Genomic DNA, 26,366 nt, shown 5'->3' on the forward strand with positions numbered 1-26,366 from the left:
AGCGTGAAGGGAAATTTGGGAAAACACAGCTTGGATATGATATTAAAAAATCTGGAATAAAATGGTCACAAGACTTAGCACTGTGCATAGGAATACTGAAAAGAAAGGATTTCAGCAGACTCCTATTGCCCCATTCCATTAACTGAAATGATCCATATGCTCCTGATGTTTACCGTTTCACTTTAAATTCAGTCAACATAGTACTTCTGGAGGCTAAGAGAAAAAGAGATGCACTAGAGCAGGTCCTGCCCCCACTCCTTCCCAGGAAGTAATGACTCAGCACAGAGACAAACAGGAATGAACATAGTTCAGATATTATGCAGACTGGGATAAGTGTTTGGCATGGTGCCTGGAACAGAGTCAGAGCTCAGTAACAAACTGTTGAATGAATCAACATGTGATTAAGGCACTGAGTGTCACAAAAAGGACAGAGCATTTTTTTCCTAAGAGGGTGGGACAGGTATCAAAGCACTTTAATCAAAATGAAAAGGATGAGAAGGATCTCAAGATGAAGAAAGAGGCACAGTAAAGGGGGCAAAAAGCATGCTAAGGGAAATACAACACCTGTTTAGGAAATAGCTGGCAAGGGGGGAGGTTGAGTCAAGATAAGGAAAATCTTTTAAAACTATGTGAAGGAGTTTAAACTTTATCCTCAAAGAAAAAAAAGGAGATTCATTAGTGGTTTGTTTACAAGAAAACAGGCGAGTGACATGATCAGAGTTGTGGTTTAGAGGGAGGTGTAGGCTGGATTGGACAAGTCCAGGGTCCGGGAGGGTGCAAAAAGCTAGAAGACCCACACCAGAGGGCTTATCTAGGGCAGACAGAATAGAACACTGGGGGGAGATAAAGCCCACTGCAGACATCTCATCATTTATTTTATGAAATGTTAGTGGGCAGAGCTATCCATAGCTTCAATTCCCAATTACAGGACAAAAGAATATCACTTCCTGCAAGCAAATGAGTAATTTATTAAGATTCTTCTCACAGTCGTCACCTAACAGAGTTTATCAAGGTACAGTAAAATAAAAAGTTACAAAATCATGATATAAAAAGGATTGTCTGAATACATTATCTATAGTCCTGAGACCACTTTAAACACTGTAGATGTGATATAGCCTCACAGAGTATACTGATTACAAAAATGTTGGATTCTCACTGTTCTCATCCTCAGAAAGGGCCAGGTCCTTCTTGCTACCTTCCAAGCAAACTGAGGTTTGTTAACTTTAATACAATGTTACCTGCATCCTTGGCTTTTGCTCAGAGATACGGTAACCGTACAGGACTCATTTCTGAAATGGCAATTCCAGTGCCATCTGGAACGAAACTAGTCATCATTCACCAATTGCTCACTATTCAGTATAGACATTTCCGTAGAAGCAGAATCTCAACTTTTCTTGAGTTCAAACACGTATATGACCCAGATCTTACACATTACACTTTTGGAGTTGGTTAAAAAGACTATGAAAAATAAAATTTCTTACTATCAAGATTTGAGTTAAAAAAAATCACAAAGTAAAGTTCATTCCATTATTAACCATTAAAAAAGCAGTGCAAGTCTATAACCTCACATTTTCTCAGTCCAAGGCATTAAGATTTGTTCCTCTAAATTCACATTTTCATCTCTCAAGTTCCCACGGTTCTTTGATAGAAGTCAATTAAAGCTGGCACTCAAAGAGAGATGGCGTTTAAATCATCTTCTTTTGACATCAGAATTCTCATTTTGCTTAAAAATAAAACTCCTCAAAGGAAAAAGACAACCACATACTTGCAGCAAAATCAAATGAAAAAATAAAATGCTTCTGTTCTGTCAGGAACTTCAAGGTCTTTTAGAAGAAACTCAGTATAAAATTGGTATACAACTTAAAAATTGTTCTGTTTTATAGGACCTTTCTAAATCATTCTAGTTTTATTTTTTTACTTTGATAAATAGAAGAATGAAATTTTCTAATATTAAGTGTTGGTAATCTAGACTATTTTTATAAATTTAAAAGAAGAGGTAACATTATCGAGAAAAAAATTACATAATATTATTTACTAGTTTATCACTGTGATCATTAGTTTTGTAAATTCACAAAATTTATTTAGTTAAAATTTGGATTCAGGGAATTTGGGAGTCTACCATAAAATCACAATTATCTTTTGGTACATGTCTTCTTATTTGTATTTTTTTCAATGTACAATAGTTACATGGCCAAGAAAAGATTTTTCATAAAGTTCTCAAGCACTTTGAAAATTCCCACTGAAACGAATATAACTCATTCTGGAAAAAATCTTGACATATTTGTAGATTCAGAATTACCAAGAAATTTATTTCAAAGTAAAATCATGTTCCAGTGTAGAAAATGCTTATTATCTTAAAATATGAAATTTTATACTTTGTTGCCCTCTGCATAGTAAATTAAGGGGGAAAGAGAAACAAAAATCTGAAGAGTCAGTACAAAAGTCATATGCACATGGTCACCAGTAATACTTTCAACAACACAAAAATAACCCTCTAGAGCATCTCACCAAATCCTGCTATCCCCACTGCAAAAATAAAACTCCTACTGAAGTCAATAGGAAAAAAGACTACAACTCAATGGTCAGAGGGAAATAAAACAACTCTACCACCAATGACACTGGACAATGATGTAGAAGCTGGGATGTTTTCCAAGAAAAAATGCTATTTCGGATTATAACATGAAAAAAATATTTTGTAAGTATGTTTATGTGTATGAATTTAATTAAAACTCACAGTTTGAATGATCTCCAAGAGGTAAAGAAACCAAGTCAGTCTCAAATCTTCATGTCATACCTTACTTCCACATCACATCTATCTTACTATTAAAATTCATAATTGATAACTGAAAACAAAGTGCCCATAATATTCATTGGGACCATATTAGAGGCACTTATTTATTTACACAGCTACGATAGTCAAAAGGTCAAGCAAAAATTCACCTCCAAAGCCATCGTTGCTAAGCAACTCTTTTTCAGAAGTTCTGCAACATTGATCAAGCATATTACTGGCGTCACCAACTGGAATCAGAATAAATGTGTCACATCTTACCTGGTTTTTCCAAAGCCGGAGGGAGGCGGATTCCTTGTTTACCTTTTTGGATAGACATTGGAGGCCAATCCCATATTCATTTGTTCTGTTAGGTACAGAGGATTTTTTATTTTTCCTCTGTTAAAAAAACAAAGGATACGTCCTGGTACCACAGGCTTCCTGTTCACAAGGGCAAACGACAGTTCTGTTTTGAGAAACACCACAGAGGGCTTGATGAGATGCTGGCCGAATCTGAAGGACATTTCCTCACAGTTAAGGTCTGAAAGAGAAGATGATTTAGGAAATGGGCATTTATAAAATTCAGATGAGCAACTCACATCATATATCACTTTAAAGAAACACATTCCACTACTACAGATTCTTAGTTGCAAAGAAGACTTAACATTTAAGCTGTTCCCCATTTAATATCCACTAAGATGTATTCTGGGTAAGTCCTCCTAAAATACTCCACTCTCTCCACCAGCATTGCCTTGATTGGATTTAGTGTTTTCAAGCAGAAGCTTGCACGTGGACAGCAAAACAGTCTTCTTAAATCCCTCTGCACTTTAGGTGGCCACCTCACCCCAAATCCACTAGGTCCTGTCAGGCACTTTTTATTTTTACCCATCCATTTCACCATCTTTGCTAAGCTGAAAATTTTCATTGTTAAGCGTTGACTATAAACCTTCTAATTCTTAAATGCTTTTCTCAAATGGTTTTATCTTTGTTTATATAAAACCAATTTAGAAAAAGTACAAGCACTGTTTGACCTTACCTACAATTACAGAAACATATTAGCACTCCCATGGAACTATTATAGTAAAATTTCCAAAATTAAAGAGGAAAAAATTGATTAAAGAGAAGGAAGAGGCAAAATAGAGTTTGAGATGAGAACTCTTCCTGGTTGATGCAGAGCCAGGATGCAGCAAGGTATGTGAGGTGTTCCATATTGTCTTTTCTGGGGAAAGCCGCGGTGGGGGGGACGAGGAGGGCGGTGCGGGCAGGTTGAAGCAAGATTTGGCACTTGGCATCTAGGGTACCAAGGAATGATTTTCCATCAGCTGGATGCCTACACATGACAAAGTTACTTTCTGAAGGACTAAGACACCCTCTCCTTGGGAAATCATTTCATTTTTCTAATTCAGGAACCACCCTACTACAAAAGTGATGAAAATAGATCAACCCATGGGAAAAGAGAAACAGGATTACAAAAAAGATGACATCAGAAAATGGTTGACTATTTTATAAAGCATAAATTGTTTAACGATTCTAATGTTCCCAATGACCCAAAAGATACAGAAGGCTATGCAAATGTTATCTACAGTTGAAGCAACAACATAGCCAGAACTTAACATATTTCAGGTACAAAGAAATAAGATGGAGGGTTCACCTCAATGATACAAATATTGGTTTTAGAACATTTACAACTACCTCATAAAAACGAAAGGTCAGTAAGGATGTTGGAAATCTTCTAACCCAGTGGTTCTCAAGATGTGCTCCCTGGACCAGCAGCAGCATCTGGGAATGTATTAGAAATGCAATTCTGGAGTTTCACTCCTGAGCTACCAAACCAGAAACTCTGGGAGAAGGGCCCAGCAACCTATACTTTAATAAGCTGTCCAGATGATTCAGAACCACTGATCAAACCCAACTATTCTCCCAATCCTTGGGTCCTTCTCTACAGAATCCTTGCCAGGTAGCTGGCTAGCCTATGGTTGAATATACCCACTGATGGGAAGTTCACTATGCATTCCTTCTAAGAATCAACTCCAGCAATTATGTAGTTGTCTTTCATACCAAGTCCATCTATTTGTCACGGATTTATGCCGTGGGGCTATATAAACACGTATCATGCAAGTGGCAGTGCTTCCAATACTTGGAGTTAACTTTTATTCATTTTCCCCAGTTTTTCTAGAATAAACATGGCAACGCATTTCAATCATTGTGCAAACAGCATTGATTCAAGTTCCCTGCAGCTATCCGTGTTTTCTGCCTCCCCAGCACCCATCTTCTGTAGTTCCGGCCATACCACCCTGATTTTGTTTTGGGTAAGCCCAACATATCCCTACTACCTGCGTTCTAGGGATGGGAAAATGACTCAGGCATCCTTAGTCCTCTGTCACACGATTGGTTCATGAGTGGACACAGGACAAAAAATGAGGCATTCAAAGGAAGGATATCCATGCAAGGATTACTGCTGATACTATGGAGAAAGGGCTTGCTTTCTTTCTGCTGAGTTCCCAAACTAGTAGGACATGAACCTGGAACAGCTACAGATTACACTAAAAAGAGCCTGCCTGGTATCAGAGCAAACGCTGAGGCCAGCAGAGCCAAGATACAGAGAGAGACCCATACCTGATGACACTGTGTGAGCACCTGGATCTAACAATGCTGGAAGGAGTAATGTCCCTGGAGTCTGTTTCTTCTTAAGGATAACTGTACAGAATTGACTTAAGCATAGGGTCTAGTTGATAAGCTACTATTAATAGTCCATGAAAGGCTCTTCTTTTGGTTTTCATTTTTCTTCTTATCATCATTTCCCCTTTATCGTCTATGCCCAGGCCCATTCCTTCCTCTCCCACCACAAGGCTTCACTTTTTCATAATTAATGTTGTATTTACAATCTTCATTGTATTTTTATAAATATTTTATATGTCAAAAATATATAGGACTCTTGTATATGGCTTTTAAATTTGTCTATAAATTGTACCATGCTTTAAATCTCATTCTGCCTTTTTCTCTCAACATTGTTTTAGAGACTCATTCATGTTGCTAGAAATAGATATAGTTCACTCTTTCTCACTGCTCATTCCCTCTCGCTGTATTCCAATGTAATTTTCTTTGTCCATTTCTCTAGTGCTGAAGAGCTAGCTTGTCTCCAATCTTTCACCACAAATAACACTGTGATGACCATCTTTACATATATTTCCTTGGGTATCTATGCTAGAGTCCTATTATTGGGTTTTAGGTTATACACTTAGATTTTCTAAAATATATGCACCAGTTTGCATTCCCAGAAGGAATGCATGCAGATGTCTATTTTCCTACATCCCTGACAGCACTTGAGAATATCTGATTTCCTAGCTTTTACTAATATGATAGGCAAAATGGCATCTCATCTTTAATTTGCTTGTCTCCAACGTGATATGTGCATGTGTATATTTCTCCTTCTCTGAATTGCCAATTCATACTTGCCTTCTTTTGTATTGGTTTCTTCCCTCTGTGTTCTGATTTCCCAGAGTCCCCAGTATATTTAAATATTGATCTCAGTCTATGAAACATGCCAATTACATTTTCACCATCTATTACTTTTTCTATCATACTCTCCATTGAACAAACACCATTCATTTTGAGGTATTTATCAACTTGCTTTTTATGGTTTGGGCTCTGTGATTCTTATGTAACAAACCCTTCTCTACCATAAGGTTACAAAAATACATTCTTAAATTTTCGTCTATCAGCTTTATATTTCGCTCTTAACAGTTAGGTATTTAATCCATTTAGAGTTTTGTTTATGGCATGAAGCATGGAAATGGTTTACATTTTTCTCCTTTTGTGAGCCAATTTTCCTAGCACCAATTGCTGGGAATGATTATACCAACTTCCCATATGTACATAGGAATGAGTCTGGACTTATTATATTCTGGTTCTATGCCAGATGCTGGACAACAGGGGGTGCCAAATGTTTTCCCTAAAGGGCCAGAATCAGTGAGCCACACGGTCTGTTGTAACAACTCTGTCACAGTAGCATGAAAGCAGCCATAGACAATACATAGATGAATGGATGTGGCTGTGTTCCCAATAAAACTTTATTTGTAAGAACAGGTGGCAGCCTGGATTTGGCTTGTAGGCTGTCATTTGCCAACTCCTGCTGTATAATGTTAATGCCTTGTGAAGAGAGAATCCTTCTTGATTTTTATTCTCCCATATAAATTTCAGATTCAACTCTGCCCCTTCAAAAAAATTCTTGCTCAGATTGGAATTACATTGAATTTAAATTTTAATGGGGGAAATATCACATCTTCACAATATTCAATCAATCCATTTATGAATGCTGCATTTATGCTCTATTAATACCATAATAAAACTCTTGTAATAGGGTTTTAAATTTCCCTTATGTTTTATGAATTCTTAGATAGCTTTTAGTTTATGTCACTATTATAAATAGCATCTTATTACCATCATAGTTTATAATTGGTTACTCCTAGTACAGAGGAAAGCTATTGATTTTTATATGTTGCTCTTACAAGCTGTCAACCTAGCTGAACTCTTATATTGCTGCTCATAGTTTCTGCTGATTCTCTTTGGTTTTCTACATAAATGACTTTACTTAAGAATAATGACAATTATCTCTCTCATTTCAATTCCTCTACTTTTGTAGGTTTCTTTTTCTTACTGCCTTGGTCAGGTATCTGGCAATGTGTTGAGATGAAGTAACAAGGGCAACCTTGTTTTGTTTCCACCCTTAAAAGGAATGAGTTTAAAGTTTTGTTTTTTCCATTAAGAATGATGTTTGCCATAGGTTTTTAGTAGAAAGCCTTTATCAAGCTAAAAAAAATTCCCTATTTCAAGTTTGCTAAGGGTTGATTCCATTTAAAAAAGAAAAAAAGTTTTATTAAATGCTTTTTCTTTATCATTGGTGACACAGTTTCTTGTTCTTTGCCATTAATGTGGTAAATTACAGTAACAAATTTTTTTAAACACTGAAACATCCTTTCACTTTTATGATTAATTCAACTTAGTCATAAGGTATTATTTTTAATACACTGCTAGATTTGAATTCTTAGTGTTTTTCAATGTCATAAGTGAAGTTGGCCAATATTTTTTTCAATCTGGTTTTTGTTTTCAAAACAAAACTTAATGGGTTTGCTTTTTTTCTTTGTTCTATAAGAAGTTTTATACACAAGGATTTTCTGTTCCTTGAGAGTTAAATAGAAAACTCACTTGTCAAACTGTCTGGGCCTCTTTCTATATTGCAAGGAGGATTAAGTCTTGATAATCATTACAATTTATTTAATGGTTGCTGATTGGGGTTTTTTGCATCAATTTTTCGCCATATATCCTTTTCAACTAAATGTTCATCTTTATTGGTAAAAATGCGTCATATTCTTTTTAACAGATTAAAATGTAATCCATAATTCTTGTATTTTGTTTGTATTTTGTTTATTCTTACTGTATACGTGTTTTTCTTCATTTGTCTCACAAGAATTATATCTAACTTATGAAGTTTTTCAAAGAACTATTTTTTGGTTCTTTGCTTTTATTAATTATCTCTACTTTGTTGCTTATTTTCTGCACTTACATTTGTTTCCTCATTTTTTTTTTCTTTCTTGTTTCTTCGGATTTACCATGTTACAGTTTTTCTAATTACTTGAGTCCAACATTGAGCTATGGGGTTTCAGATTTTCCATTTTTCTCTTGGGTAACAAAAGCTACATATTGCTTTCAAAGTATTCCATTAGCTTGCTATCTCAAATTTTCACCTACTGTGCTTTTATCATTCAGCTTTACAATTTTGCTATTCTTATTATCACTTCCTATTTAACCTGAGGGTTATTTCATAATGTGTCTTTTCATTTCCAAACATACGGGATTTTTTTGCTATCTTTCTGTTAATGATGACTGATTTTAAAGCACTGTAGTTAGAGAAAAGAATCTCTATAATGTTGATTTTTTTTAGAATTTGAGGCTTCCTTCCTGATCCATTAAAAGATGAAGCTTGTGCCTAATCCACTTGCCCTCCAAAATAAAATATATTCTGCATTTGTTGGGTAAGAAGTACTATATACATGGTAGATCAAATTCATTAATTGTTATCCAAATCTTCTCTTTCTCTGCTTACTTTTTGTCTCATTGTTTCATCAGTTTCTGAAAAGACCGGATTTCTAACTACAATTACTTGATCAATGTCAAATGCCATAAATTCCTGCTTTGTATATTATTGCATGTACATATGTCCCTGCTTGCTTTATTCCCTGATCTATTGTTCCTTTTTCTTTTTGTCTGTATTTGACAAGTGTAACTTTTTCCATCCCCTTAATTTCAACCTGTGTCCTTTCAAATTTTTTGTTGTTGTTGTTGCTGTTTTTGGTGAGGAAGATTGGCCCTGACCTAACATTTGCGGCAATCTTCCTCTGTATATGGGATGCTGCCACAGCATGGCTTGATGAGCAGTGGGTAGGTCAGTGCCTGGGATCTGAACCTGCCAACCCTGGGCTGCTGAAGCAGAGCGTGCAAACTTAACCACTACACCACCAGGCCGGCCCCTCCAATGTTTTTTATAACAAATATATTCTAGCATTGCTTTCTATCCATTGGACAGTCTGTCTTGATTACTTTAATGCCCATATGTTTATGCCAATTATTCTTTGAGCTTACGTGGAACATCCTATTTCATCTCTTTGTTTTACTTTTTTCTCCTTCCTACCTTCCACTGGCTAGATGAAGTTTTTCCTGTGGGTATGAAAATTATATATTCTATTTTATTTCAGTAGTGGTTATTCTTATTACAATCCATACTAATCCTCAACTTCTCCATCAATATCTAAAAGCTGATGAATATCTATGTACTCAGTATATTCTTACCAAGGATTTCTTTCAGATCTCATCCCCCATCCTCCCTATGTCCAATTTCTGATGTGTTGAAATAATATTGTATTATAATTTCAAATAGTTATTGATATGCTGGCTTTGGTTATGTGCTTTTTGCGGGGGAGGGGGCCACTGCCTACTCCAGCAATCATATTTTTCATTTATCTTATTGACCAAGTTCTAGAGACATCCCCCTCACGGGCAGCAATGGGCTCAGCACTACTTCCTCTTTTGATTTTTAGCTTCCTCTTTGATTTTTGGCCCCTTTTTTCAAAGCTCAACTACACTTTTCAGTGAATATTTGTGTATTTTATACAGCATTTCAAATTATTTCTTAGTGGACAATTTTCTGATTATGTACCCTATCACATTCTTAGAAACTAAGACTTGCTTATTTACATAAAAATCACTAAATTCCCTACTTGCTCTTATTTATTGCATTTCATTTCCTCCTCCTGGATTCATTTTTTCTTTTTTTTTTTTTTTTGCTAGAATACGTTCTCTAAAATTACTTTCCGAGAGGGTCTATGTGTGGAAAACTGAGATATTATACAGGATGATATCTTTATTTTACTCTCGCACTTAAAGTAACCAGAAATAAAATCCTAAGCTTAAAGTTCACTTGTTTCAATACTTTGAAACTATTATTCCTTTGCCCTCTCACATTTTAGTGTTGCTATGGAGAAAAGTCCACTGACAATCAGATTCCTGTTCATTGGAGGAGGATAGAGTTTTTACCTCAAAATTGTCAGAGTTTTGTTAAGGGTCTAAGTATAGGACTGTGCATTAGTTTCTGAGGGCAGCAGTAATAAATTATCACAAACTGGGTGGCTTAAAACAACAGGAATTCATTTTCTCACAGTCCTGGAGGCTAGAAGTCTGAAATCAAGGTGTTGGTAGAGCCATGCTCCCTCTGAAGACTCTAGGGTAGAATTCTTCCCTGCCTCTTCCCAGCTTCTGGTAGTTGCCAACAACCCTTGGCATCCCTTGGCTTGTAATGCATCACTCTAATCTCTGCCTCCATCTTCATGGAGCCATCTTCTCTGTGTGTGCTCTCTTCTTCTTATGAAGACATAAGTCATTGGATTAGGATCCACTCTAATCCAGTATAACCTCATTTTAACTAACCACTTCTGCAAAGACCCTATTTCCAAAAAAGGTTAATTTCTGAGGTTCTTTTGTGGGGGGACATTATTCAACCCACGACAGACTACTTTCCTGATTCCTTTTGTTTGGTGGTCTGTTAACTGTTTCTATATGAGGTCTTCATTTTTCATTGCATTCTTTATATTCTTGGTCATTATTTCTTCAAATATTCCCTGACCTCAGTTTACTTCTCTGCCTTTCAGGGATTCTATAGAACATTTCTATTCATTCTCCCTTTCAACTCTTTTCTTAGTCTTCTCATGTTTTTATTTCTTCCTGATGCCATTTGGGAGACAGCGTCAATCCATCTGACTGCTGATTATATTCATTCTGATATTCATCCACCCATTAAGTTAGTTCCTAGTGTTACATTTTAGGCTTATTTCCCATTTCTCCTCTACCCGAGGCTACCCTTCCTCTCATTCCTCTCCTTCCCAGGCACCACTCTTGCCAATGAGCTAATATATTTCTATTACATTTCTTCTCATCAGTTTAGCCTGGCAACAATTTGAAATGTTGACTCTCTTCTGACCTCCACTGTTCCTTCCCTTTTGACATTTCCATATAACTCAAACTACCCTTTGTTGAGAGGAAGCATGAAGAGGTGGAATTAGAGTTCAAAGCACACACACTTGAGTGTTGGCTCTGCCACTCCCTGATCTTCAGCAATTCACTGAACTTCACACCCTCAGATATTTCATCTGAAAATAGCGGATGACAGAGTATGTAAAGCACATCTCACTATGTCTATCACATGACATTGGCACCCCTAAATGGTTATATCTCCTTGCTCAAATCCAATTCTGCCTTTCTTTAATTGTGGTAAAATTCTGCCCATTTGTGCTGCTAGCAGACATGCTTCCTCAAGTTTTACTTTCAGCGGAGAAGAAAAATACTCCAGGAACTATAAAAGGAACAAAAAGTAGAGAAGAGCGTAAGAGCCAATATTGTGTGATGGAAAGATTTCTACATCTCCAGGATCTGAAACTGTCTGTAAGGCTGAGATAAATATTAAATATTTTCCTCTCACATAAAAATGGCAGAAAGCAATTTTATTTTAGCTTAAAATGAAACAAGAAGGCTGGATGTACCAATATTCTGTTGAATTCTCAGGAGAAAATCATCTCCTTGGATCTGTTTCTCAATAAATATGGAGATGATGGCTTCTGGCATCCAGAGAACCAAGTACTGGGTTAGGGACCTCAGTCTAAGGTTTAGGCCTTAGACTTAGTAGTGGGCTTTAGGTAAGACAGAAATAGAAAAGACTAGGTTCACTCCAGAAACAGTACTGAGGCTTGCATGTGTCTCTTTATAATCAAACAATGGAAGTATGTTAACAAACACTAAAGTTTTATGTTTTTAGCTAATAAACTTTTTAATTTGTATTCCTTAGTAATAACTTATTTTACTTTGACCTAAAAATATGTGACTTCAAGGTATAAAATGAGTCTCCATTTCCTATCTTTTCAGCTATGAAAGTTATTTGTACTCTCCCTTGATCTCTTTACCTTCTATAACATATCTCTACCTCCTATAACCTATCTTTGCCTCTCTATCTCCTCTAATTCTCACCAGCTAGCAGCATCACATTATTTTTAGAACTCTGTCTTCAAAATTTAGTAAACAGAAAGGAAGTAATAAAAAGGTCTCTACAGTTGACTCGGTGGATTTGATCAGTCATTTTTTCGTTAAGCTTAGATCGGCAACCTAATTTGTAGTGGAAAAAGGTTCAATGGCCACAAAAGCAAATGCTCCAAAATGTGAAATTTTGCAACCATTTACAATAGGAGATGACAACAGCTCACTTCAGGCTAGATCAGTTTTCTTCCTGGTTTGCTTTCAAATGATATGTTAACGTCCAACTAAAATAAGTGCCATATGCTTCTAACCTTGCCCTAAAAAAGAAAAAATCAACTCTAGAATTTGAATTGAAAGGACCTAAGAGATTACTTAGATGCAGTCCTTTCATTTTAGAGAGGTCGAGTAAGTCTAGCAAGTCAACTGGTTTACTCAAATTCACTCTGAACCTTAGAGAGTCTCCTTTAGAGGATACTATTTATAGAAGATACTATTTAAAGATTTCTCAAACTTGGGAATTTAGGTCTTCAGGGACCCACTTTCGGAAACACTAAATTAAAAATAATAGTCACTTTAGGGGATCCATTGGTGCCAAAATCATATGGCAGTACCCTCTTAGAAGACGGTGACTCAGAATATATACTTATGTCTATTATTTTCATATTATTTCATCAAATGGAGAACACAAAATATAACCCCCTTTCTGAAAATCTTAGGACCCTTCAAAACCCAAGAACACAAGTTTGAGAAACTCGAGACTTTAGCAAATGTCCCTAATGGCCATGCTCATGAGAATGCAAAATCCTAACCAACAGACTACCACAACCCCATTTCATAATTACTCTCTCCCTTTTCCCTACAGGGAATGATTTCTTTGGGACAAATGGAAAGTCTGATAATTTCCACAAGCAATACAGTAGGCTGGCTACTCAAAATGTGGTCTGCTGATCAACAATATCTGCATCACCTGAGAGTTATTAGAAATGCAGATTCCCAGGCCCCACCCCAAATCTGCTGCATCAATCTGTATTTTAACAGGATTCCCAGGTGTGGTGTACACACATTAAAGTTTGAGAAGTATTTCCCCAGAGCACTAGTTCCCAAGCTAGGTTTATTGAAATTATCTTAGGAGCTTTCTAAAACAATAGATTCTTAACAATAGGATTCTCCCTCCAAGCTCAACTCTAGCAGAACCTCTGGGATGACAAGGTTAAGAACACAGCTCTAGGGTTAGTCTATGAAATGAGGATAGCCATAGTACCTTCTTCTCAAGCATACACGTAAAGCATTTAATAAGTATTTGATAAATGCTAATCATCATATTGTTGTTAGTATTTTACCCTGGCAAAAAGTAATGCCAAATTTTATTCAATAAACAGTTATTAATTATAGACTAATACATAAGTTAATATCAGTAAGTTGGTTGGAAGAGAGCTTGTCAAATGGTATACAATTGTCAGTTAAAATTAAAAAATAAAATTATACTTTGGCATGTCCTGCCATTAGATGATTGCTAACGTCTCTATATTAGAGGTAGAGCAGTGCCAGTTCAAAAGCAGCATCTGATTAAACAGAAATAATAGCTAACTCTTATTCCATACTTTCATCATCCTAAGCAATTTCTATATAATGACTTAATCCTCCTGACAACCCTACGAGGAAGGTCCTTCATATATCAACATTTATGCATCTCTTTGATTACTTCTCATGAGTCAATTCTCAGATATGCGAATCACTGTATTCAAAGGATATTCAAAGAAGGTTCAAGAGAACCTTCAAGTCTCTTGATATGTGATGCTAAAAATCTCTCAGAAAACATTTCTAAAAACTTACATTCAAAAGTAGTATAGGGAGAAGGCCCATTTCCCCATAACTTTGTCAGCACTGGGCATTCTCTGATTCTTCAAACCTCTAATAAAAATTTTCATTACTTAGGAATATAATGTAGGGGGAAATAACTTCTTCTAACTATCCCAGCTAAAACAATCTGCCATGAAAACTGACATCTCTTAGGCAACCAAGAAGCCAGACACGATGAAAAAGAAATACTGTTCTTTTGGCTAAAAGAATGAAAAACTTGTATTTTCTTTTACTTTGAAAAATAAATGTGTTATTCCCTTATGGCTGGGGGTGATAGGATTTACTTTAAAAATAATCTGCTATTTTGATATCCTAACATGACTCAGCAAACGGCACAAATCTAGACCAACCCTAGAGAGCATGACCAATCCTCTTCGGGGGTCATCAGAAGAAGCCATACTGCAAATAACTACAGACACTTCTACCAATTGGTAAATATGTTTCTATTTCAATTCACTTCATTTAAAAACTGGGGGCTCAAATGTTAGCCAAAAATGTAAATGGGCTTGAAAAGCTGCTGGCTAATACATCCCAAGACTAACCTTAACAGGAAAAATGTCCTGTCATCTGAGGAACAACACACTTGCAGCTGGCCAGGATCTCAAACACATTTTAGTGATGACTTGGAAAACAATCAAGGTACATAAATGGATAGCTGGTGACATACAGTTCGGTTTAGATGATTTATAAAACATTCTAAACTTACAGACATATGTCAAAATTCCACAGGAGACAATGTAAGACTATCCCACAAGACGATGACAAGAAGAACAAAGAGAAAGAGAAGACAGCCCAAAGTGTCTTCGAATTCAAGCAAACAAGTGTACCTCTAACATTTTTATACAAAGAAAAAAGCAATTTTTAGTAAAGCATATTAAGTCATCAACCTACAGTGTCACTAAAGAACATTTTTCAATTGTTAACAACTCAAAAAAAATACTGAAGCTCAGCTATTTATAAACAAGAAACACATAGGTATTTCAAAATGTCAACTGCTTTTTCAAGATCTCCCTTCAGCAGGTACCTCTCCTTTTGCTCTCTCCCCTGTCACTTTAATGTTTTGCAACTTTTGCTGGTTTAGCATCTCTTATGGAACTCTCAATGATTCCTTTCCTTTCTCCTACAATGATTCTCAGGGATTGCCTACACTGAAATCATCTTCCCTTGAATTGGTTGCTCATTAAACTCTAATCAGTTATTTATTCATTCAACAAATACTTATTATATACTTGCCATATTCTAAATACTATTCTTGTGGTAAACATGCCAGACCAGGCCCTTAACTCTCATGGAGCCTTCTAGGTGCATGAGGAGGAAGAACGGTAAGTGGTGGAGACCACAAAGCAGTCAACAAGCAAAACTATTTCTGATTGTGATTCGAAGGAAATAATCAGGGTGCAAAAATAGGTAGTGACTTGGAGGGGATGGAAGTGACTGGTTTAGCATCAATGGAAAGGGAACCTAACATTTGATCTGGGACTTAATGAGAAGGCCACTGTATGTGAGTGTCTGGGTCCAGAAGGTTCCAAGTGGAAGAAAGAGCAAGTGCCAAGGCAAGAATGCGCTCAAGGTCTTAGATGAATGGAAAGACCAGTGGGACAGTGGAGTCTGAGAGTAGGAAGCAAGACAAAAAGGCGAGGAAAAAGTCTGCAAGATAGGTAGGGACCAGATCTTTATTGTGGTACATTAAAATCATCTCAAGAGCTTAAAAAAAAAAAGTCCTCCCCATGCCCCATTCCCATGCACTTTTTCCTAAGATTTTTAAAAAATGAGATACAATTCACATACCCTAAAATTCACCCTTTTGAAGAGTACATTACAGTGGTTTTCAGTGTAATCACAAAATTGTGCAATCACCACCACTAATTCCAGAACATTTTCATCACTAGAAAAAGAAACTCCATTTCCCCCTCCCCGTAGCTCCTGGCAATCATTAACCTACTTTCTGTCTCTATGGATTTGCCTATACTGGACATTTCAAGTAAATGAAATCATATAATATGTGGCCTTTTGTGTCTGGCTTCTTTCACTTAGCATAATGTTTTCAAGGTGCATCCATGTTGTAGCATGTATCAGGACTTCATTCTTTTTGAAGGCTGAATAATACCTCATTGTATGTTTATGCCACATTTTTTTAATCTATTCATTAGTTGATGGACATATGGGTTGTTTTTACTTTTGGCTATTATGAATAGTGCTGCTATGAACATTCAGGTACAAGTTTTTGTGTGGACATATGTTTTCAATTCTCTTAGGTATACACCTAGGAGTGGAATTGCTAGGTCATATGGAAACTCCATATTTAACTTTTTGAGGAACTGCCACACTGTTTTCTTTAGCGACTCCACCATTTTACCTTACTACCATTAATGAACAAAAGTTCCAATTTCTCAACATCCTTACCAACAGCCTACTTCCAGATATTTTAACTTAATGGGTCTTGCTGAGACCCGGGCATCAGAGTTTTTTTTGGATTTTCCGTTTGTTTGTTTTTAAGAGTCCCCGTGGTAATTCTAACGTGCAGTGAGCATCAAGAACCCCCTACTCTTGCTTATTCACTGCCAGCTTCCTGACAAGTAATTACACCTACTCCCTGTACTGCCCCAGAGCTCTCTGGACCTGTTACATCCTTGCCACCATACCACCTACCAATAACAATATCAGCTTTATAGCTGATTCATCCAATGAGAAAATGAAATACAAATAAAGAAGACATAACTTTATATTTGTAATATATATAAACATATTTACATAATCATAATATATAGCCTTACATTTACATAATTATAATATATAGCCTTAGACTATATAACTGTAATAGTCATTTATTTTCAAATAGTGAGTACACATATAAAAATATTTAAAAATTATTTGTGTGTGTACATGTACATAGGGAAATCTAGAAATTAATGATGATTTTCCTCTGAGAAAATGGGTTTGGAGTCAATTCTATTGTCTTTTCTGCATACTTTTATTGTCTACTGTGACCAGGCACTGGAGAAGCTATTTGAAGGGATTATTTTCAAGTGTCCTTGGGTAATGTGAATTGCCTACTCCCTTCTCCCACTGATCCACTGGAGACTTGTTCTTCAAAAAGAACCCACCTATGAAAAATATTTGCTCCTGAATTTCTTTTCATACAGTAAAGAAAGATATAAGGAATGAATGGATGAATTCTATGTGTTTTACACTTCAGCCTGACCTTGAGTATTAAACACAGTACCATATGTGCAAAAATATATAAAATTTAGAATTATGTCATTTAAAAAAATGTTTCCTGCCAAGCTAAACACAGGTGGAAGGTCTGTAACACCAGCATTGAGGCCTAGAACCATTTAGAAAATCAACAGTCTACGTTTGTAGATAACGAGCTCAGGTGGGAAAGATAGACGCCTGAATAAAAAGAAAGGTTTCTAAACTGAAGGACAGAGTACAGCACGACTTCTCAGTCTGATAGAGGCTGACATTCCTCTTAACAGTAAAAATAACCCTAAACCATATCTTCTTATGGACTGCAATAGCAGGAGGGAACTTACAGGTTATGATATTAAAACAATACTTAAGGAAGAGAATTATAGGTTGAAAAATCATCTTAATGTCATGTATCCTTCTGGAGTACCCAAATTTTCTACAGCATTCCTACCTATACTATACTCTTTACATAGTCATAAAAGATTCATAAGAGTTCATTTCTATGGCCTGGATGATAACATGGGCTGGATAGATATGTGGGGAAGTCAACTCAGAACCGGTGTCAAAAGCTTGTACAATAAATCTAAACCAACCAATCTAGAAGCAGAAACCACATGTTAGCATCCCTTTATCAGTGCACAGGCCTCTCAGAGGTTAAGAGACACTAGGGGTCTTTTGCTTCTTTGCTTAAGGCTTCCGGCATGTTAAAAGGAAAAAAAATGAAGTACCAAAGCAAAATTACCTAAATTGCGTTATATTTTAAACATTAACATTGAACAAGTTAAAGCTCTCAATGCAAATGAATACAAGAAAATGATTACTATTCGGCACACAAGAAAAATGATTCCACCATTTTTTGGACTAATGTGAAATGCCTGGATTTTTGTGGCAAAGCAACACCACTCCTAGATTTTTGCTAAAATGGAATAGTAACGCTAATTACGGTGTCAATTATAGCTATGTGTCACTCATAATCTATAGATAGACACACTTCTACTTAAGTGTTCTACCATATTCAGCAATTTCTAACTGTGCTATTCAGAAGATAATTATATGACTGATAAAATCTATTACTTAGCAGTCTGCTACAGGTGGTATGATCTAGTAGGGTACAGGTTTAGAACTGTATGATGAAGATCTTCCTTCAATCCTGTTCAATAGCATATGGAAAACCCATGTGAGGATAACAAGATCTAAATTCAAGGCCTTGAACCAAAGACTATTCCAGACCATCCATCCACTGGCTTCTCCCAGGTCCTCAGAAGATTTTGGTTAAATGAAATCACAAAAAATCACACTACAGCCTCTATGTTATGTCCTCATTAAAACCAACATAGTCAGACCTTACTGCAGCAGCAGATAATCAAGAGAGGTTCTCACTCACGGGTCTTGAAACAATGCTCCCTACCCCCACTTCTGCATATTTCGCTATCATAAAATATTAAATAAAACATGAATTTGAAACCAGTCCAAGTCTTGACCCTTCTTTCTCCTTCACAGATTTTAGTTTCACTTTTCATTGTCTGATAAATGCCTTCCTATTTCCTCGTGCTATGGACAAATAGGTATTTCTCAGTATCTCTTGGAATGACAATGGCGTTTTTTTCATTTCCTCATCCTCTCACCATGATAGACACTCATCAGGGGATCTCCATTCCTACCCATCTCATTACCTCTTCATTCTATTTGTCAACCATTTGGAAATTCAGAACTCTTAATTATTAGCTTATTCTTATGAACAGTAATGAGGCTCTGGCTGCCTACTGGGGAGCATCACTGAACACTAACGAGCACACAGACTGAGACCCACACCTGAATCCTACCACATGGCTCCATAGTTCAGGCCAGGTGGGACATTTCTGTCTACAGGCAAGATTCTGCAAGAGAGCTGGAGTTTGCAGGGTGGCTATTACGCATTTGCTTTGGTCTTATGATTCACACTGACTCAAAACAGCTTTCCTGTGTGGTCGTACTCATTTACATACTGGCTATTACCTCCCTTATAATAATACTGTACTGTTTTCATTCTTCCTTGTCCTCCTCTTCACTTGTATAAGGACTTACTGGAGCTGAGTGTTCTCAAAAGAAGACTAATTGGTCATTTTCTTACTGCTACTCTTGATCTCCTCCTGATCCTGAAAGATGAGGCTCTTACAATCAGTTGGGTGAGCTGTCTGTATACAAACCTTCCTTGACATCTCCCACAGCGTCCAGCACGTTGCCTCAAATACGAGAGGTGCTGAGATAAATATTAACTGACATCTATACAGTTTTCTGAGCACCTAGGAAAGACAGGCCCAGATCCATAGGGGACAAAAAGATAAAGAATGAAAAATGAGCTGATCCTCCCTGAAATTGTGATAAGGATGTCTTTGTAGTTAATGAGGGAAGATGGGACCGACCCAAAATCCATCTCTTCCTGGACTTCATATCCTTTCATAGCAGCAAGAGCTTTGCACCAATAACAAATGAGCACTGATTGAATACTCCTGTGTGCCAGGGCCTATATTAGGCACTTGACCTGCATTAGCTCATTTAAACCCCAACAGCCTATATGGTAGATACTGAGAAAACAAAACCAAATGACCAAAGCCAAATGACTCAGACAAAGTCACCTATTAGCTAAGAGCTCAAAGCTCTTCTCAGTAAACCAAATTGGCTACTAAGCCCTGAAAGAGATCAGGGCAAGATGAGGGGTTGAGGTGAGTTTTGGGGAATGTTAACACCCCAAAAGTGATAGAGGCCTGCATCAGAGGTGAGCAGCAGGGGGCCTCATCCAGGCGTGACACTCTAACCTGCGTCCTGTGCAGCTGCCTCCTCAAATCCACAATGAACACTATGTTGACCACAGACTTGGAATGATAATGCACAGGGATAAGAATGTTCTTTTCACAGCTTTATAAAGCTAAGAGAAGCCGTTTCTGAAAATAGTACTTAGGGGTCAACATTTACACATGTGATGCCAGCCAGAACATCTCTCACAGATACTCATCACGTAGAGACAGTTAGAAAACTTATGCAGTAATTTATTTAAAAATCCCATTTGTCCATCACACTAATAATATGGGATAAAAGCCCTGCAGCCCTGGCTGCACACCAGGTGTCATGCTAAACGCTTTATGTAAACCTCTCACTGAATCCTCTCAACAGCCTTGTGACGTATTTTCATCATCCTGATTCTTACAGAAGATGAAAGCACTGAGAGTGTAAGTCACTTGCCCAAGTCCACATAGCAAGTAAAACGTGGTGCTAAGATTAGAACGCAGGGCATCTGACACTGGCCTCCTCTCTACCTCCAGCAACGCCAAGAAAGATCTTCTGCCCACATTCCGTCACTTGCTGTACTTTTATTTAATGGTCACTGCGAATGTCTACATCCAGGTGGGTGAGACAAGGAGGCGACAGGAAGAGCACAGAAAAAGATGTGATGTCAGGAGAGGAATTCATTTTCAAGTGCACGATTGCTGCTGCCTACAGAGTCAGTCTGTCTGGTTTTCCATAGGCGGAAAGAGATTACTCAAAGAGCCCACATGATGGCTATGCCAGATCTCTGAGGGCCAGAAGGACAGGCAAAGGGCATACTCAAGCTCTGACTCTCTTCATGGCTCTGCCTCATCTGCTCACTTGGTTCACCCATGATATGAGAGAAACACATCAAGTTAGGGGCAACTCGACTTCAAGTGTGTGCTGTTGCTAAGGGTAATTTATGGCAACTTTCATTGCCAAGTGGGCTGAGAAGCACAACACAATAATTAAAAGGCTGACAGGCAATCACTAATTAAGTGTATATGTATTGTTGAATGGATTTTGAGTCCTAGGAAAATGACGATGCGTGTTCTCCCAGAGAGGAGTCTCTGGAGTTCTATAGTCTTGAAGGCTTTTGCTTTTAAAACAACATTTCAAATGCCAGCTATTAGTAACCTATACATTTGAACCTTGGAATTTTGAACAAATGGAATTTTAAAAAATTTTTCTCTTGAAAAGTTTTATCTCAGCTTCAAGTGATTTTGTTCAGATGATACCTACTCCAAGAATCCTGCTGGGACAGAGCCTTTGTCGGCACAGCCTCACTCCTATGTTTATAGACCTTGCCTTTGTGTGCCACGGTGCAGGCTGTTAGAAACCACACGCGGAATCGCTGCTAACAAGAGAGGTGCCGCTCTAGACCCTGCCCCAGCTCCTTCTCTAACAGGAAACAAACTCGGAACCACTCAGCGTCCTGTGATCTCCTCAACCTGCTTCCCTGTCTGGTACACACACACGGCTACATGAAGCCATGTCACGATTCAGGCCAGAGTTTCATTCAGCATGCTCTTTCGAGTTCTAGGATGGCATTATTTACTCCTCCTGCCACAACGTCCAGGAAGAACATTTTCCCCACTAAACACTGATTACCAAGAGCTCTGTCTGATTCCTGATGAAAAGAATAACAGTTGCTTGGTACACTCACTGCCTTGTTTCGTCTATATTGGGAAGGGCCCACACCTGGCACTCATGCTGTGGCTTCCTCCTCCTATACACACGACAGACATCACTAATCAACTATGACATGTTCTTCTGCAGGATCTTCTTAACAGAGCTGTCCAGATAGTCATGACCAATCAAGTGGAGATGCTGCATGACATGCAAAACCTATTTTTCATTCTAACTTTAGACTTGAGTGATCCAGGGAAAGCTTTCACAGTAGCCCTGAGATGGTTCCATCCATTTCAGGCTAAGGATGTGGTAAGACATCTATCTCCCAGAATCTCAACTTTTTGAATTAGGAACATGAATATTAAATTTCTAGCATTGAAATAACATGTCCTATGGTAATCCTCTGACTAATCACGTTGTTAATAAATATCTCAAGACCACATTTTTCTCTGAGCTTCCAGCTTCCATGGGAACATTCTGATGGTGACATAATTTTTAAATTAGTAGGTTTATTCATAGTTTTATATTAGTAAATGTCAAGCTTCTTACTAATTAGCAAATTCCGTAAATCCACAGTAGTATTAATTTTCAACTGCACAGGGAATTAATATGAGAAAAAAAGAAATAGAGACAATTAAAATTTCCCTAGGAGCACTTATTTCTGTGAAATTCAGCACAAAGTAAGGAAACATTAACCCATTTTGAGGGTGCATTTAGAAAGGATTACAAAAGATGCGTCACTGTAAAAAAAAAAAAAAAAAAAAAAAGAGTGAAGAGCACATTTCCCATGGAGCACTTAGCTACAGCTAAATTCTCTGATGACATTTTCTCAGGTTGCTGCTGCTGAGATTTCCCTTCTTGCCTTTGATTTTGTTAAGTGCACTTTTTCAGAAGCTTCTCATTTAATAAGGTTTTATTATTTCTTATTGATGTTTCCACTCAAATTGCTGGTGCACTTTCTCTGGCTTTACAGGACAATTCACGGTATAATGTTCAGATCTTCAAAAACTGCCCCACAAGAGGTCTCTTGCTCACCAAGTGCTTGCTAATATCCAGCTCCCTTTCCCCACTAACTCATTGAGAGGGTGGAAAACATACATATCTCTGGGTGGCTGTTTAACCTCCCTGGTCCAGAACATGAGAGAAAGCATGTCACTCCCAGGGGCACTTACACTATTTCTTTACAACGCTATCCTACAAACACTGTTAAACAAATCTGTTTATTTTTCAAACTCTCTTTGAAATGCTTAAGCCTATTGCTAAGATTTTGGAGTTTTCCTGTGTGCCATGGACGCTACCTGTATGTATCATGGCACGAGGTCTTCTCTTTGCTTTTCTGGGCACACTGGGTGGCTGGGGACAGGCCAGAGCCCTGTGTTCGGAGAAGTCAAGTACAGATGTTTCAGGATGATGGCTCCTCTGATCAAAGGTTTCAGATCAAAATTAATATCAAAATTAAACTGTGATATGGCATGCTCTCATGAGCAAACTGCACAGTTTGTAAGTGCACAAACAAGACAGTGCACAGACAATTGTGGCTTACATTTGGGGGCAGTTTCCTCCCATTATCATGGCTATCAATGACACAACCTGTTGCAGAAGAATGAGGTCTTCACCAATTAGTGTAACACATGTAGAAGGGCCTGTCCTGCCATTCTGTCTTATTTCAGTACCTGACACACTCCTAATATAACATCCCTCACACACACTGTAATTATGCTCTCAATTCTCCATCTCATATACTAGATTATAATCTCCTTCAAGGCAGGGACTGCTGTCTGAGACCAGGGTTCTCTCTCAGCCAGCCCCCTCTCCCCAAGCAGACCCAGAAGCCACCTAGAGAGGCAAGGATAGCTTTATGAAAGGCTGGGCAGTTCCCAGCAGTCTCTGAATTCTATAAGTAAACCTTAAATAACTTGGTTTAGGGCAGAAACCAAATGGGTCTTCCTGCTTCCTCACCCCAGGACCCCAGGTACACAGTGCTGGTCTGATATGAGTTCTTCCCCTAGTCCACGGTTGAAAACGCTAACTGGGAAGACTCAGGCAGACCTCTTACAGAGCAGAGACTGATGAGTGCATGATTCAGAGCTGTGGGCCAGTCCAAGCGAAAGAGGGCAGGGTGGAGCCCCTTTGCCACTTTTAGGCAAAGAAATTTCCCCCACTAGCATGTAGGCCATAGCCCAGTAGATGCCAGGCTTTTACTAGGCAGGGTAGTTGCTACTTTTCCTAATGGAATGAGTGAGTGAGTGAGTGAGTGTGAGAGTGTGTGTGTGTGTGTGTGTGTGTGTGTGTGTGTGTAAGAGAGGGATGAAGGGAAGGAAGGAGCCAGAGACTAGAGAAAAGTCCCTTCCTGAGAAAGAATTAATCTTTTTACTTAACATTCTCATACACATAGCAGCCAACACAGTGCCTGGCAAATGGTTAATACCCAACAAACACCAGTTTAGTAATGGATTCATTCAATGCACTTTTCAATGTCTCTATCTCTAATATTGAACAGTTGTTCAATGTATCCTGTAACAGCCTACTGTTTTAAATCAAACCAAACCAAACCAACACAGTAGAATTCCCTAAAGCACTGACATATGTGTAGGAATTAGACATCAACTCACCAGATAGATGCCAAGACAGGACCTATGTAAAAGCCAATCCCATTCTAGAAACAAAGAACAAAGCCAACATTCAAGGCCAACCTTTCTATATAGCTATTCTTCCCAAGTACATGAACCACAAGACACTTAAATTTTAATTCATTCCTTCTCTCCTTCTCCTTCTCTGTTTAAGCCAGTTACAGCCAAGTTATAGAAGTAGAATCCTCACAATCTCTATTGACAGAAGAGCTAGTCAAAGAAGGTTTAAGCCATTTTCTCATCCTCAGATGATGGTGAAATGGAAAAAAAAAAAAAAAAAAGAAAACCCTCCATCAAGGATGTTGCAATGAGTAAATCTGTAATAGCCATTTGGGCAGAGGACAGGTGAATAGCCCAATTCTCAGAGATGGAAAAAAAGTTCAGGCCATTATCCAGTGTGACTTGAAAAGGCAACTCAGTCACTGAGTTGCCTGATATCATTCAAATAAAAATGAGAGTTGGAGATAGAGGACTGTTGGCTCATTCTCTCTCAGGAATGTTTGTGCCCATGCTCAGAAGTGTCGATGGATGACGGCTTCCTACCAAATGGTAGTCTTTGGCAGACTCTTCACAATAAAATAGAGCCAAAAAAGGCCTGTTACCAACTACTCAGGCACCATTCTTAATGTCAAAACACTTTTTATCACCTTGACTACAGAAGTCTGGAAATTAGCCTCTTATTGAAAAAAAAAGAAAAAGACTAGGGAAGTATGGCGATGATCCTGACTGTCCATAAGTAAAGTAACACCTGCCAATTAACTTGGACCACTAGTTACTACTCTAAAACATGCTTTTCCTATTTTTAACTTGAGTTCTTACTTATTCAACATCTACCATGTACCAGGTCCTATGTTAGGCGCAATTAACAAGGAATGGCCCCATCATCACAGAATGTGTGGTCTATCCATCTTAGAGTAACTACCCCATATTATTTTATGCAATAACTGTATAGTAAGCACTGTCCTTTACGGTTATGAGGCTACAGCAGGGAACAAGACAGACAAGCTCCCTTCTCTGATTAGGAGAAAAACAATAAACAAGTAAAATAACATTTTCAGATGACTATGAGAGCTGGAAAAAAATAAAATGAGATAACGGAGCTGAGAGGAATCGGCAGTGGGATCATTGTTTGAGACTGACTAGTCAGGTAGGGTCCCTCTAAGAAGGAAAGTCTCACTTAAGACCTGGTGAGTTAAGAAGCCAGCCATCCAGGCAGGATGTTAGTTAGGGTGGTCTGTTTTTCTCAGATTTTAAGAGGAGCTTGGCACTGAATATTTTATAAGAGTAGGCTAGTTGGCCTAATTGGGGGGTTCAATACCTGGCAGCCCCTTAATATTCAAAGTGTGGTCTGGGGATGAACAGTGTCGGCATCATCTGGGAACTCGTTAGGAATGCAAATTCTTAGCTCCATTCCAGACCTACTGGATCAGAATTTGCATTTAACCTGATCCCTAGGTAATTCATACCTATACTAAGACTTTGAGAATTCTTGAGCTGGCCACCTTGGCTTAGATCTAAAGCCATGTTCACCAAGCCTGGTCTCTATCAGCCATTTCTTAGTTTCACAATTTATTTGACAAATTCGGGGACCAGAGCAGGGAAGATGGCTGCTATTTATTGGGGATCCTCAGACTTTCTCACTAAAAGGAAGAGCAAGTGCAAAGGTTCTGAGATGGGCCAAGGTAAATTATGAACAAAATGAACAGAAAGATGGCCAACATGGTTGGAGCCTGGTGAAGTGGGGAAATGTGATCCAAGATGAAGACAGGAGACAAGGCTGATCCAGAACATGCAATGCCAGGCTAAGCCATTTAAATTTTATCCTGATTGAAATGGATAGCCTTTGGAGGTTTTCAGGCAAGGGAGTAATATGATCTAATTTAGATGTTAAAGAGATCACTCTGGGCACTGTGTGGAGAAGGGAC

General features: G+C 37.9%; 1 protein-coding gene across 6 annotated transcripts in view; it reads right to left on the reverse strand.

Moving 5' to 3' along the window:
* Window positions 1-26,366, reverse strand: part of FHIT (fragile histidine triad diadenosine triphosphatase) — a 1,365,721-nt gene that overhangs the window by 750,789 nt on the left and 588,566 nt on the right. For all 6 annotated transcript variants that reach the window (XM_058562170.1, XM_058562152.1, XM_058562157.1 and 3 more), the window contains one exon: window positions 3,189-3,308. In XM_058562170.1, coding sequence (XP_058418153.1) covers window positions 3,189-3,291 — 103 coding nt within the window. In that variant the 5' untranslated portion in view covers window positions 3,292-3,308. The remainder of the gene's footprint in view (window positions 1-3,188; window positions 3,309-26,366) is intronic.

The sequence above is a fragment of the Diceros bicornis genome, chromosome 2 (assembly GCF_020826845.1).
Source record: "Diceros bicornis minor isolate mBicDic1 chromosome 2, mDicBic1.mat.cur, whole genome shotgun sequence".
Lineage (NCBI taxonomy): Eukaryota > Metazoa > Chordata > Mammalia > Perissodactyla > Rhinocerotidae > Diceros > Diceros bicornis.